General features: G+C 33.3%; 1 protein-coding gene across 3 annotated transcripts in view; it reads right to left on the minus strand.

The window, feature by feature from the left end:
- The window catches only part of LOC114326721 (zinc finger protein 142), an 87958-nt gene that overhangs the window by 39354 nt on the left and 31817 nt on the right, over positions 1 to 16787 (minus strand). For all 3 annotated transcript variants that reach the window (XM_050648110.1, XM_050648103.1, XM_050648106.1), the window contains exons 2-3: positions 16202 to 16699; positions 7572 to 7923 (exon numbers count right to left, since the gene is read on the minus strand). In XM_050648110.1, coding sequence (XP_050504067.1) covers positions 7572 to 7923; positions 16202 to 16689 — 840 coding nt within the window. In that variant the 5' untranslated portion in view covers positions 16690 to 16699. The remainder of the gene's footprint in view (positions 1 to 7571; positions 7924 to 16201; positions 16700 to 16787) is intronic.

A 16787-nucleotide genomic window follows, 5' to 3' on the forward strand; every position in this document is an offset into this window, starting at 1 on the left:
GAGGGAGAAATAATGGGAGAAAAAGGGCTAAACCATATGCTAATTAACCTAGTACACGATATTAACAAACAATGTAAAACAAAAATAAGAGTAGGACATTTGACAACAGAAGACATAGTTATAAACACAGGAATCCGTCAAGGCGATTCACTGAGCCCTTTCATATTTAATTTAATAATGGACAAAATAATAGAAAACCTTCCCAGAACAGCTGGATTTAAGATTGGTAACACATTCTATAGAGTCTGCTTCGCTGACGATGATGTCCTTATGGCCGATTCTAAAGAAAATCTTCAAAGGCTACTGCATGCTTTTAATACTAAAGCTAAAGAACTAAATATGCTCATATACACCGAGAAGACTAAGTGCCTATAAATAGTCCAGGGTAATAAGGTTTTTTCCATGACCCTCGAGCAGCCAGGGTACTGAAGCGTTTTTTCGACAGGTAATACCTATAAGAGCAAATTGTAACTATTTCCTGCGTAGGATCTGGCGGTCATTTTTATTTATAAACAATTAACTGTCAGCAAATGGCATTTTTCCCTTTTTTTTTTTCAAATCAATGGAAAACAGTGAAACTTATGGTTTTTTTAGTACAAATATCTTTGCGATTATGGAAAAAGCTTTAACATGACGTATTACAAAGTTTGATATACTCATTTATTTTTAATATAATTGCGAAAAAAGGTCGGAATTGCAAAAAAAATTAATTTCGCAATATCTATTGTAAAAATTAGTGTACAGCTTTGAAATTTTTGTCATATAAGGGTTCTTTGGTGCTTAATATGTGATAAAAATTTCAAAGCGATTCATACAATTGTTTAAATTTTATTAAAATTGTTTATCCCAGAGAGCATTTTTTTACAATAACATAAGTCAGAAAAAAATGACGTTAGAACCATTCCACAGGTGTCCAATGAAAGAGCATGAGCTATATTTTCAACTTGGTTTAAAAAAAGCGAATAAAAAAATGCATGTATTAGTAATAAATAATTATGCAAAAGTATCGTAAATCTTTCCTTATAAACTTTTTATTTTGTTATATAAGAAATTATATATATTTATTACAATTTTTTATCAATTATGATATAAATTACATTACTTGGTAGTTGTGCACTTAAAACAGGGTAAAAAGTTAATTTTTTTGGAAAAAGTTATTCAAAAAGTTTATAAGGAAAAATTTACGATACTTTTGCACAATTATTTATTACTAATAAATGCATTTTTTATTCGCTTTTTTTAAACCAAGTTGAAAATATAGTTCATGCTCTTCCATTTGACACCTGTGGAATGGTTCTAACGTCATTTTTTTCTGACTTCTGTTAGTGCAAAAAAATGCTCACTGAGATAAACAATTCGAATAAAATTTAAACAATTGAATTAATCGCTTTGACATTTTTATCACATATTAAGCACCAAAGAACCCTCATTTGACAAAAATTTCAAACCTGTACACTAATTTTTACAGCAGTTATTACGAAAATATTTTTTGCAATTCCGACCTTTTTTCGCAATTATATTAACAATAAATGAGTATATCAAACTTTGTAATATGTCATTTTAAAGCTTTTTCCATAATCTCAAAGATGTACTAAAAAAATCATAAGTTTCACTGTTTTCCATTGATTTGAAAAAAAAGGGAAAAATGCCATTTTTTGACAGTTAATTGTTTATAAATAAAAATGGCCGCCAGATCCTACGCAGGAAATAGTTACAATTTGTTCCTATAGGTATTACTTGTCGAAAAAACGCTTCAGTACCCTGGCTGCTCGAGTGTCACGAACAGGGTATATTTTTGTCTTATTACCCTGGCCTACTAGTAATTTCCAAAGAACCGATAAGATGCAAATTGGGAATTGACTCCAAACCTGTGGAACAGGTGAACCACTTCAAATGCCTTGGTGCGGAAATAACAAGCTATTGAAATCTCTCAAAAGAGATCAGAGAACAAACAATGAAAGCAGCTAGAATCTTGGGTTGCCTGAAATAAATCGTATGGAAGAACAAACAACTAAATACTGAAAGCAAAGTGAAAATATATAAAACAACAATCAGACCTATTATAACATACGCGGCAGAAACAAGACCAGACACAAGAAAAGATAGAGCTTATTGTTCATGTTCTGTGATCGTGCCTACAACGGCCTACGGCAACGAAAAAAGATGAACCAAACCCAACGTCAGCGCCAACGGGAACGAAGTTTATAAAGTGTTATAAACGGATACATGAGCTTCCCATTTGACCATCTTCCAACGTCAATGTCGAACGGCAACGCCAACGTCGAGTTTATAAATCAGCCTTAAGAAATATACAAGGCAAAACTCCATGTGAGAGAATAAGAAGTGAGGACATCAGAGAAAAATGTGGAATAAAGGACATAGGAAGGTAGGTCAGACAGAAACGAAGATATTATAACAAGCATATAAAGAGTATGGAGGCCAGCAGACTCGTTAAAAGCGCAAAAACGAATAACCCAGTAGGTAAAAGACCATAGGGTAGACCACCAAAACGATGGCGATAATGCTGGACCTCATTTAACCAGGGTGATCCTAATGGGGGTTATAACCCCCAAACCTCCCCTGGTTACGCCTATGTCGTCCGGGGAAGACTTGATGGCAACGAACAGGCAGTAGCCTACTAGCATTGTCGATCATGCTAGAAAGAAGAACAAGAAGACTGAATGTACGGCAAGAAGAAAAGGCGATTGGAATCTGGTAAACAGAATCTGCTGTATAAAGCCACGAATAAGTAAGTACAGTATGCGGCAAAATAAACAATACTGAAATGAATATTGAAATGTTTATGATTATTTATAGATCTATAATACATGATATAGCCTTGCAAGCATCATTCACGACGACGCACGTTACCGATAAAACAGATATTAAAGATTCCCTCTGGCCAGTGGCGGATCTACGGGGAGGGAAAATGTCCACCCTAACAAGGTCCAAAATTAAAGAAAAAAAAATTGTTCAAGCATAAAAATATATTAGCTCACCTGAAACCGAAACCACAGAAAGACAAATTCAACCCAATAAACACGCTAGTTAGGAAAATTAAGGGAACTTAATGCCTATAAGTATATGTCTTTTATGTAATCTGAGTTTATCTTTTTTATGTCTTTTGGTTGGTTTTTAATTGGAAACTCTTCCCTAAAGCAAATTTTCCCTCCCAAGGCAAATTTCTAGATCCGCCACTTCCTCTGGCACGAGAAAAATCTTTAATTTTAGTCCTCAATTCCGAAATGGCAGACGGTGACTCCTTCAGCATTCCCCATATGTACGCATCTGGTGGCGTTAGTTCTGGTGAGTGGAAGTTCCAAAAATGATCGCACAGTATTCGAAGAGACTCTCTGGCAGTGTGACGGGTTATCTTGTCCTGCTGAAACCACTGTTGATTTTAAGCTTGGACCATTTTCGTGACCTTTTCCGTATGGCCGAAAACAGTACTCCATTATAAAAAATTTTTCTGCAAAACTGAAAACCATCCTGAAGTATCTAACATTAACATGATATTGACAAACGTTATAACAACGTTCAGAAACCACTCAATACGTTTCGGCACATGACACATACAAATGGGTGTATCCCCCCGTTAATCGGTTAAGATAGACAAAATGCCCTCACTCTCAGAATTCAATTTTTTTAATTTTTTTACGTTCTCTGCAATTAAAAAATGAGATAACGCGGATTTTTAGCTCGCCACCCCCCTTACCCCTCCCCCCACAGCAAAAAACGTAGATTTTTAGATTTAATTTTTTTTAGTTGGGTTGCAATTGATGTAAAAATTTCAAAAAATTCACACGTGTAGCTGAGGCTTTTACAAAACATGTCCATTTTTTATGGACCCTTAGGTCGAGTGTACATAACCTCAAATTTTTTTTTCCTTTTTTAAAACCTATAACTTTTTTTTGGAGGGGGCCAATTTTTTTTTGATTTTGTGTATTTTATCAAAAGCTATCTCTCTGATTTTTTTCAGATTTTTCCGTCAGGTGCGCCATCTTGAAAAATCCGGAAAACGTTTTTTAGGGGGTTTTTAGGGATTTTCTCCATTTCATAGACTGCAACATAGATCAACTCAAAGCTTTGTTAATAGATTATGTATAATTTGAAATAAATGAGTATTTTAGGATTATCAAAAATTGGGCAAAACACCTTTAAACCCCCCCAAAAACCATATTTTTTAAAGTTATGTAAGGGTTTTTGCGGGCTTAATGATTTGAGATCGATACAGCCTGAATATTTTTTTTTCATTTTTTTACGTTATATGTGATTAAAAAATAAGACTAATCGCATTTTTAGCCCACCACCCCCTCCCCCTGCCCCCACAAAAACGTCAATTTTTCTATTTTTTTGTTTAAAGTTGCAATTAATTTAAAATTTTTATGAGGCTTCTACAAAACATATCTATTTTTTATAGACCCCTGTAGGTCGAGTGTACAATACATATAACCTCAAAATTCCTTTTTTATTTTTTTAAAACGTATTTTTGACTTCCAATTGATATTTTTTTAAAACGTCCAATGAATATTGTACATGTACATCTCTCTCTCGCGGACGGCCGCTTCAATTCATGCTTAGCGCTCATTTTTAATTATTAAAAATAATAGTTAGTAATAAAATAATGACAAAAATTTCTTTAGGTTATTGCAGAAGGGGGGGGGGGGGGCTTTAAACTTTGAGTTGGACATTTTATGACTTTCATAATAATAATTTTTAATCGAGTTATTAAGCCCTGAAAATGGCCATTTTCGCGTTTTTCAAATTTGAAATTGCATGTAACTCGACAACAGTCAATTTTATAGAAAAATCACAAAATACCTTTTTTGCTCAGCTTGGTCCAGAGAATCTAAAACAAATTTGTCCGAAGTAAAAAAATTGATTTTTTGAATTCGTTTAAAAAAATGTTTAAACAATTTTCCGACCGCGGTACTGCCTGGCACCTTGTGGATTTGTTATAAGGACCTGTTTTTGAGTAAGTTTGTGCAAAATAATTAATCGGAATAATTTACCTAACGGGACAAGCATGTGAACTATTTGCATTATGAGCCAAACGTAGAGGGTTTGCAAAATACACAAAACACAAAAAAAATTAGCAGCCATCGCCAAAAAAAGTTATACGCACCTATTAAAAAACAAAAAAAAAAAATGAGGTTATAATATGTACACTCGACCTTCGGGTCCATAAAAATAGATGTTCTGTAAAAGCCTCAGCTGTGCGTGTGAATTTTTTGTAATTTATAATTTAATAATTACTATTCTAAATGCGAAATAAGCCACAATTTAACTAAAAATGATTTTATTCAGAAAAAGAAAATAATCGTTTTCGTTTTGATTCAATTCGAGTCTCTTGCCATCCTCTGACACAGTGTTTCTGGGTCTCTACCCTTTATCGAAGAGGCTATTGCAAGTAGACTGAATTGAATCAACTCGAGACGAAGAAGAACTGCATCTATTAAAATATCTGCAGTATATTGTGGTTAGACTGTCCTCTAACGGGGAATGACAAAATAAGTAAAATAAATTTCGACCAAGAGTCAAGATTCTGTTAACCGAGATACGATAGTATCAAGCGGCGCCGCTAGGAGGAGCTTCTCCAACAATGCGTCTCAGAATACCTTAAGAACACTTGGTCATTTTGTACTCTAAACCGAGTAAAGCATGAAAAAGAAAAAGAAAATAATCGTTTTCGTTTTGATTCAATGCGAGTCTCTTGCCATCCTCTGACACAGTGTTTCTGGGTCTCTACCTTTTATCGAAGAAGCTATTGCAAGTAGACTGAATTGAATCAACTCGAGACGAAGAAGAACTGCATCTATTAAAATATCTGCAGTATATTGTGGTTAGACTGTCCTCTAACGGGGAATGACAAAATAAGTAAAATAAATTTCGACCAAGAGTCAGGATTCTGTTAACCGAGATACGATAGTATCAAGCGGCGCCGCTAGGAGGAGCTTCTCCAACAATGCGTCTCAGAATACCTTAAGAACACTTGGTCATTTTGTACTCTAAACCGAGTAAAGCATGAAAAAGAAAAAGAAAATAATCGTTTTCGTTTTGATTCAATTCGAGTCTCTTGCCATCCTCTGACACAGTGTTTCTGGGTCTCTACCCTTTATCGAAGAGGCTATTGCAAGTAGACTGAATTGAATCAACTCGAGACGAAGAAGAACTGCTTTTATTAACGTTTCGACGTCACCACGGACGTCGTTGTCAAAATACAAAATATTAATAAAACAAAAATGTTGCTTGGTAAAAAAATCTTCTAATAATTTAATTTAATCTGACTTATTTATATAGATCGTCGCAAACCATTTTTTCAGTGTGTCACAGATTATCGAATTCCCTCTATCGCATTACAGATGGAAAATAAAATCATTTTTTAGTTAAATTGTGGCTTATTTCCCATTTAGAATAGTTAATTACAAAAATGCCACAAAGAAATAGCTTCAGAACAACATTTATAATTTAATTGCAAACCAACTTAAAAAAAAATAAAATCGAAAAATTGACATTTTTGGCTGTGGGGGAGGGGGAATAGGGGAAGTGGGCTAAAATTGCAGTGAGTCCCAATTTTTTAAAATCATGTAGAACGTAAAAAAATAAAAAAATATTCAGGCTGTATTGACCTCAAAAAATAGAATTCCATCCATCCAATGGCACTACAGCCCAAATCGAGCCTTGGCCTCCTTCAATAAGCTTCTCCAATCATTTCGATTTACCGCTGTTCTTTTCCATGAACGCGTTCCCAGGAAGTTCCTGGCATCCTCATCGACTTCGTCTTCCCATCTCTTTTTAGGTCTTCCAACCGGTCTTCTTCCCTGCATTCTTGCATTCAGCAATCAAATAATAAATTCAAAAAATATAATTAGACCCGCAAAAATCCTTACCAAACTTTAAACAAACATGGTTTTTGGGGGTTTAAAAGTGTTTCGCCCAATTTTTCAATATCCTAATATACTCAGTTATTTCAAATTATACATAATCTATTAACAAAACCTTGAGTTGATCTATGTTGCAGTCTATAAAATGGAGAAAAACCCCAAAACCCCCCTAAAAAAACAGTTTTCCGGATTTTTCAAGATGGCGCACCTGACGGAAAAATCTGAAAAAAATCAGGGAGATAGCTTTTGATAAAATACACAAAATGCAAAAAAATTGGACCTGCAGCCCCATCCAAAAAAAAGTTATAGGTTTTAAAAAAGTTAAAAAAAATTTGAGGTTATGTACACACGACCTAAGGGTCAATAAAAAATGGACATGTTTTGTAAAAGCCTCAGCTACACGTGTGAATTTCTTGAAATTTTTACATCAATTGCAACCCAACTAAAAACAACTAAATCTAAAACTTTACGTTTTTGGCTGTGGGGGGAGGGGTAAGGGGGGTGGCGAGCTAAAAATCCGCGTTATCTCATTTTTAATTGCAGAGAACGTAAAAAAATTAAAAAATTGAATTCTGAGAGTGAGGGCATTTTGCCTATTTAACGGGGGGTACCCTTTGAGGCATACGAATTTCAGTACTGTTTATTTTCCCGCATACCGTACATATGTAGTTTAATTTATTTACTTACCATAATATGTTTATTAATGTTCCTCCCATGCTTCGTTTTAAGAGAACAATATGGGCAACTGAAAAGTTCAATTTCAGCATCATTTTTGTGGACGAGCATGTGCCTGGCAAGGTTATACTTGAGTGGAGTTTCATATATACATTCTGGACACTTATGTAAAGGAACGTCAGTAGGGTTACCATGTATCAGAATATGGCGATTGAGGTTAGCCGGAGAATCTGTTTTGTAGTTGCAAAATTCACATTTTTGTTTCTTACTAACTGCAAATATTAAAGATTCTGCCATTTTAATACTGGTTGATAGTTCTACATCAATGTCTTTTTCAATGTTGACGGGTGCCAAGATTTCTTTGCTAAAAATTAAGTTTAATGTTATAATTCATGGTATTTAAATTAATAGCTTTGTTTGCGGAGATACTCCCTGATAGTCCAAGCTGTGGGTAAAAAATAGGTCGATTTCAGGATATAACTCAGGAATTTTTGAAACCTATCAGGAGTGGTAAAGGATGATGCCAGGAATAACTTATACTACAATGTAACCAAACATTTTGTGCGCTTTATAATTTCTGACGTTTTTCATTTGTTAAATTTGTTATTTTTAATTTTGCAGCTTAGGATATTCATTTTACAGAAAAACTTTTAAATAGAATGTTCTAGTAAATTAAAAAAACCTACAGTCTGAGCTATGGCAAGTTTAATTTCGTTAATTGGTATTATTTATTTGGCATTATTTATTGTAAAAATAACTTTTTGTATTTTTTAAGGCTTTAAAATGAAGATCTTTCAATTTCAAACATAAAACAAATGTGTAAAGCCCGATTGGTGGACTCGTTGCTTAGATATTATATATTGTTTATCTCGAAAGGTCAAATGTCGAAGGCTATAACTTTTTGAAAAAAAAAAAAAATCGTAGAGAGTTAATACTAGATGCGCTCTCCTTATAAAGACTTATATTTTCATATTCTAATGTAAATAAATGCATAAAACATTTTAAATTCTCTTATTTCGGTTTTGCAAATAAGGGGGCAAATTTCGTTATAAACATTTAGAAGTGAAGCGGCCCCTATACATCCTATGAGTTTCTAACTTGCAGATTATTATAGCTGGAGACAAAATAAAGATTTAAACCAAGACCACCTGAAGCAGTGACTTTATTTATAACAATTAAGAAATTATTTCAGTCATTGACTAAAGAAAGACGTATATTATCTTAAAATAAAAATTATTTTAAAAGAAAATTACATTTAATTGTTAAAAATGATTTTTAAAGTGAAGTGGAGATTTATTTTTCTTTACGATTGTGATTTATTGTATAGGTTGCCCTTAGAAACGTATAGTACATTGAATCACTGTTTTTGCTCCAAATTTTAAAGAACCTTTTGGATTGACATGAAATTTGGCATACACATATATAACATGTCAAAGAAGAAAAGTGATACTGGGCCAATGTGTGCTTTTGGTTCAAAATAAGTCCGGAAACGGATAAACTGACTAATTCTAAGCAACTTTTTTTCTACGGCATTTTTTCACTAAGTTAATACTTTTCGAGTTATTTGCGAGTAAATACCTTCATTTTTCAACAAAGAAAAAACACGTTTTTAGTCAGTTTCTTGCAAGTAACTCAAAAAGTAAGTATTTCATTGAAAAAAACATTCTTACCAAAAATATAGCCCATAAAAAAGTGAAAAAAATGTATGTATGAGATCCCTAGATCTGAGTTCTAACTAATAACAAATAAGTTCATACTCGCCAAATTCAAAATCGAATATTTCAACGTGAAATAACCAAAAAATGAAGCACTTTTTGAGGAACACTCAACTTTTTTAAAGTTATTAGAGCAAGCTTTGTTCTTGTTTTTTTTAGAAAAGTTCCTAGCATTAAAAGTAAGGAAGTTATGCTCAAAATAAAGTTGATCCTTTCTTTTTGGTAACAAAATCGTAAAAATCACCCACTAATTAGCATCCCAAATAAAATTAATCAATCGTTACCACTTCACAAGTTACTTTACTTGTGTATGTAGGGGAGCATGGGTTACAGTGAACCACTTTTTATTTGGAGTGGTGTAACTCAGGAAAAAATATGCATATATGTCTGAAATTTGGATGATGAATGCTATAAGGTACGAACTTCTGTTCTCATAAGTGAAACATGATATAACCAGATGTTTGGTACTCGTTAAAATATATTTTTTTCAAAGCGTCACTTGGTTCAGTGTGCCCCTATCCTTGTGAACAGTGAACCAGGCTATGGGTAACAATGAACCAAATGGGGGTACAGAGAATCAGCAGGTTTCTTGAAGAAAAGAAAACGCATGATATAGCAAAACCTTTAATAACTCACTACTACTACAAACTAGCATATATCTATTTGAGTAAAATTTAATTTGAATGAATAGAATGACTGTTGTTGTTTAGTATTCCCACAGATAGTTGGTTTTGGTAATATCAATTTTACGTCTGACAGTGCAACCGGAGATACGTCTAAAACGTCTGGCAAGCGGAATGTGTTTTCCATTTTATAATTCCTCCTTAAAAAACTTACTTGTACTTCTTGTTCCTTGGCCTCTTGTAATACCTTAGCTACGTAATAGACTTTACCATTCTTCCCATTGAATTCAACCAACACATAGTCTCCTTCACTGGGTAATTTTTCTAATGGATTAAAAGAATCGGGGGTTATAAGATTCTACTCATCACCGCTTTCATAATAGTCTTCTTCCTCAGAATGAACACTGAACGTATCTTCTTCATCTGTTGTATCTTCTGGTTCTTGAAACACTTTTTTCTTTATGGGTTGCGCTTTCTTCTTTCTCTGCTTTTCTGCTTCGCGCTCCTCAATTTACATTTTTTCTGGGGTGTCCGTGGCTATCATAGATTTACCCTTTCGTTTTGGTTGTCTGTTTTTTTCCTCGGCCCAGCCTTTGGCAGCCCTCGGAATTGATCCAGAGTTACAAATTCCAAAGATATTTCAGCCTCAGAGTCAGGAGTTCTACTTCTACTATGTTCGGCTCCGACTGCCAGTGGATTTTCTGGATTGAAGATTTGCCCATCTGGAGTATTCCCATCATTTTCAGTAATGGGCCTGTTAGTAACTTCACTTGGCAGGAAGTCTATGTCGGTAAAAACATTTCTATCGTACAGGAAGATGCCGGTCTTCTTAAAGGCACTACAAATATTTGACGGAGTCATTGCCTTCATATGTGCATCCCCAACGCAAGCAGCTACCTCATAAATGGTTAGATGTTTTCATGGATTCTGCATCATCCAACTGTCTACAGCTGCATTGTAAGCAGTTTTGAAAGGTTTATAAATGCAAACGTCTAAGAGTTGCATCTTTTCGGTAGAATGAGGAGGACTTGTTAATATTGTCTTTTGTCCATTTTCTTTTGCCAATTCTATTCTTTTACGCAAATATGAGCTTCAAAGTTGTCCATTATCAGTAAGCTGGGGTTTTCTTTGCTAGTGTTTGAGAATTTAATAAAGTGTTCCATCGTGTCTACAAATAGTGTGCTATTCATCCACACAGACTGTGTCGCCAATCCTAACGTGCCGGTGGGAGCCCCATTTGTCATGTGATGCTTAAAATGGACACGAGGAAAAATCATGACTGGTGGTAAAAAATTGCCGGAAGCATTGATGATACAACAGGTAGTTACTAATGTTCCCTTTTCACCACTAGTGATTTTGCTGAACTGTTTTTGTCCTTTCGCTGCGAGCACCTTTTGAGATTTTTGCACGGTCAGGGAACTAGTTTCGTCAAGATTATATATCCTAGTCCCATCAGCAAATTCGGGTCTACGTAACATAACTTCTCGTAACTTATCATAAAATATGTTCACATTATGTCGGTTAAATGACGTAGCTCGGGACAGGCTGCAGCCACCTCAGGTGTCCTAAGGCTTAATCGGGGATGTCGCTTTCTAAAATTGTGTAGCCATTCCATGCCAGCAAGCTTTCGACCATTCCATTTTTCAGGAATTTTGACGTTGTTGACTATTGCCATTTCGTAGGCCAGCTGATGACATTCCAGCAGTGTTAACCCGTAAAACATTTGGCTACATTTTACAATATAATTGGCCAGTGCTTCTTCCTGGATGGCTATGAAAATTTTATTCACTTCATAATTAGGAGTTAGCCGTATTGGTTCATCTGTATTTTTAAATTTTTGCCAATATCTTCTAACAGTCGGATAGGGAATCTCTTTAAGTTTTGCCACACTTCTTATGCTTTGATTTCCTCTCGATATGAGGTCTGTCTAAAGCATCTGCTCTTCACTGTGCATGCCAATGTTTGTTTTTCTAACTCGGTTACGTGGCATTTTGAATCTAAAAACAATAAATAAACGTAATCAGAAACCAAATTATGATTAATGAAATTAAATTCATACATTCTTAGTATAACATTTGTACAGTGAACCATTATGGGTTACAGTGAACCAAGTTTAGTGTAACCCATTCGTCAATGGTTCGCTGTTACCCACCGCCACCTATTCAACTAAAAAATTTATTTAAACAAAAATAAACTACATTGATTTGAAAGACAACATAAACAGTAAGACCTATTAAGTAGCTTGAAATTATAATTGATCTGAATTTACCTCCAGGCTTGGAACAAAACTAATAAATAGAACAATGTGAAAAAAAGCATTCGACTTACCGTTCAGCAGATATCGAAATACACATCTACACACTATGTTAGCTTGATGCGAACTAAAGTAGTAGGATGTTGCCTAAAACCGGCAAATATTTGAAGAATAGAGTTGGGCGATAAAGTGCATAGGCAAAGAGTGGGGGCTGCTGGTTCACTGTGTAATATGGCTCACTGTGACCCAAGTTCCCCTTTTGTTTATATTATATGTAAGTTTCATCGGTTCAAAGTGCTTAGTTTTGAAGGGGCTGTAGTTGAAAGAACTTGAACTAGTCAATAATTACGAGTGTCCGCAAATTTTGAACAGCCATATATTAAACAATTTTTGCCTTACAGAAAAAACAAAAAATACGGAATATTCAGAAAAGCAAAACCTATATTTTTTTACTGTTTGTGATTTTCGGTATGATTAGTAAATTTTAAGTTATTTTGAAAAAAGCATTTTTTTTTCAAAATTGAAAATTAAAAAAATTTCTTTAAAACCATTTTTTTAAATAAACCCTTTTAACCGATGATACTTACAGATCATATAAATAATACATAAGTAAAGTAACCTGTGAAGCGGCAACGATTAATTTAATTTAAGATTGTAATTAGGGATGACTTTCCAGAGTTTTTATGACCAAAAAAAAAACAACAAATATTAAGCTTTTTTTAATAACTTTAAAAAAGTTATAATGAGTTTTCTCCAAAAAGTGTATAATTTTTTGGTTATTTCAAGTTGAAATATTCACTTTGAAATTTGACAAATATCAACCTACTTTCCATTAGCAACAAATTTACTTCTGCTGGATCTAGAAAGTTCGTACAACACAAGTTTTTGTAAATTTTTAATGAAGTACATTTTTCATAAGAATGTTTTTTTTCGATAAAATACGTACTTTTTGAGTTATTTGCAAAAAACCGCCCAAAAACGTGTTTTTTTTTGTTGAAAAATGAACGTATTTACTCGCAAATAACTCGAAACGTATTGACTTAGTGAAAAAATGCTATAGAACAAAAGTTGCTTAGAATTAGTCAGTTTATCCATTTCCGCACTTATTTTGAACGTATATTTTTCACTTCCCACAAAGGGGCGAAACTCACCCCCACACCAAAAACACACATCAACCCAATATCACTTTTCTTCTTTGACATGTTATCTATGTGTATGCCAAATTTCATGTCAATACTTTACGTTGCTAAGGGCAACCGATACAATAAATCACAATCGTAAAGAAAAATAAATCTCCACTCCACTTTAAAAATAATTTTTAATAATTAAATGTAATTTTCGTTTGAAATAATTTTTTTTAACATAATATAAATCTTTCTTTAGTCAATGACTGAAATAATCTCTTAATTGTTATAAATAAAGTCACTACAATTTAAGAAAACAAAAACAATTATCTCGGCTTCAGGTGGTCGCAAAAAATTTTTAATTTGTTTTAAATCTTTATTTTGTCTCCAGCAATAATAATCTGCAAGTTAGAAACTCATAGGATGTATAGGGACCGCTTCACTTCTAAATGTTTGTAACGTTTGCCCCCTTATTTTCAAACCCGAAATAAGAGATTGAAAAATGATTTATGCATTTATTTACATTAGACTATGAAAATATAAGTCTTTAGAAGGAGAGTGGATCTAGCATTAACTCTCTACGATTTTTTTTTCGAAAAGTTATAGCCTTCGACATTTGACCTCTCGTGATAAACAATTTATAAGATCTAAGCAACGAGTTCACCAATAGGGCTTTACAATTTCTTTTATGTTTGGAATTGAAAGATCTTCATTTTAAAGCCTTAAAAAAAAGCCTTTTACAATAAATAATGCTATTGCAAAAACCGGCCATTTCGGACTTTTCGCAGGCTGTTTTGCAATAACCAATTTAGGAAATTAAACTTTCCATAGCTTAAATTGTAGGTTTTTTAATTTACTACAACTTTATATTTAAAAGTTTTTCTCTAAAATGAATATCTTGTAGGTTTTTTAATTTACTACAACTTTCTATTTAAAAGTTTTTCTCTAAAATAAATATCCTAAGCTGCAAAATTAAAAATCTTTAAAAATAGCAAATTTAACAAATGAAAAACGTCATAAATAAAAAAGCGCAAAAAATTGTTGGTTACATTTTAGTATAAGTTATTCCGGGCATCGTACTTTACAATACCTGATAAGTTTCAAAAATTCCTGAATTATAACACTTTTTTCAACCACAGCCTGGGGTATGACTATAGTCTAGCCACTGAAAATATGGAATGATCACGTGAAAGGCACACACTCTTAAACGTTCTTCTCCCAATGCTCCCACTTTTTCCAAGTTTACACTGCTCAACAAAAACGAATTTTAAGCACTGACTAACAAAATTCATCAGCAGAAGTGCAAAACAACAAATAATGACGGTGCAAACAGTTCTTAGAAGGTCGGGTTTCGAACGACCGGCCGATGCTTGCAGTGACTGATCACGCGACCTTGAATTCCATCTTTAAATAGCTCGAGTATAGCTTTCGATAAGTTTCAGATCAATTAGGGATCAATGTCTGTGAACGATTTTCAGACATTTTTTTACTGTTTCTAAGCTATTTCCAGCTCAGTATACAAGAACCTTTCTCAGGGAGAAGTTTGGAAACAATATGATTTAACATTTTACCGATTTTTCTTTTACATCCCACTGTCGAAACTTAACATCAATGGATACATTTGTTTGGAGTATGCTGAAACTATGGATTTTCTGAGACATCCCTCTGTTAAAGAATACAACAAAACATTCAATAATGATATCAACTGTATGTTCAAAATAATGGATGGCACTTAGATAATGTTATTATATAATGCCAAATTTCATGTAAATCCAAGTGGTTCTTTAAAATATGGACCAAAAACCGTGAGTGAATGGACTATAATTGTTTCATTTCTGTAATGAAATTATTAATTAAAAGTTCTTTTTATTATTCATGACATGAGTATTAGAAAACACATAATAGCGAATATTCAACATAAATATCAACATTTGGAGATATATCCAATATTTTGATATTTATACAGTGGTCTGGAATAAGTGTTACCCTTATTAACTTATTTATTTTTAGCACATAAGCAAAACGCTCGGACAGGTCGATTTTTCAAGTAATCATAGTAAATTATAGCATCAATGTTTCGAACTTTACGCGATCCCTCTTCAGGTGGCAGGCACAACTTTGATTTTTGTAAATGGGAAAGTACATCATGTGACACCTCATTTAATAGCTTTTGAAATATGGATTACACAAATGTATAATACTTTAATCCCTTTTAAGGGCGCAGGCTCAAAATTTCGTTCGAATTAATGTTAAATGCATTTATTTTTTTCGAATCCTGAGAAAACTAATATAAGTGTTTTTGAAAAATTTAAACGCAGAATCAAATATTACCGTGTTAACGAGGGTCGAAAGTCCCTGAGAACTTCTATAATGATTATTTTAATAAGTCACAGGGGTGAAAAAAAAAAAGAGAAAATTTAGTCTGATTTTTAATTTTAAATATATCATTCAAAAGAAACTTTTTGTTTATTCTAAGGGACTTTCAGCTCTCGGTAATAATGTAATCTTTCATTCTGGATTTAAATTTTTCAAAAATATTTATTAGTTTACTCAGAATGCGAAAAAAATAAATGTGTCTAAAAATAATTCGAACGAAATTTTGCGCCTACGCCCTTAAAAAGGATTATACATTTTTGTAATCAGTATTTCAAAAGCTTTTAAATGAGGTGTCACATGATGTACTTTCCCATTTAAAAAAATCAAAGTTGTGTCTGTCACCTGAAGAGGGATCGCGTAAAGTTCGAAACATGTATGCTATAAGATACTATGATTATTTTAAAAATCGACCTGTCAGAGCGTTTTGCTTACTTGCTAAAAATAAATAAGAAGAGGGGGGGTAACACTTATTCCAGCGCACTGTATAAATATCATGATATTTTCAAACTCTGATGTACTTATAGTAAAATAAATTATAGTATATAAATACCTGTGTTCAACATCCCCAGTTTCAGCACTCAACTGGTCAATTGTAATCAATTCACACTCATCTTCGAATTCTATATCTGAATCTACAGCATCATAATTTAATTCAGACAGTTGTGCAGTGTCCTCAGTAACACACATATCTGGATCTGGTACTAAATCTAGTTTTGAACTGCATTCAATTCCTTCTAGGATTTTACTATCTTCAAATTCAACATCTGAATCTTTACCATCATAATTTAATTCAGACAGTTGAGCAGTGTCCTCACTAACACACATATCGTGGTTATTAGGATCTGCTACTAAATCTGGTTTTGGACTGCGTTTAATTCCTTCTAGAATTTCACTATCTTCAAATTTAACATCTGAATCTTTGCAATCATAATTTAATTGAGACAGCTGTGCAGTGTCCTCAGTATTCTGGTTATTAGGATCTGGTACTAAATCTAGTTTTGTACTGCATTTAATTCCTTCTAAGATTTCTTTATCCATTTTTGATGACCTAAATAATGAAACAAATATAGAGACCTGCTTTTAAAACATTGTTCAAAGTTATTTTGTCCAGGAAAAATCTATACACATTTGATGTA

Source organism: Diabrotica virgifera, chromosome 1 (genome assembly GCF_917563875.1).
Source record: "Diabrotica virgifera virgifera chromosome 1, PGI_DIABVI_V3a".
Lineage (NCBI taxonomy): Eukaryota > Metazoa > Arthropoda > Insecta > Coleoptera > Chrysomelidae > Diabrotica > Diabrotica virgifera.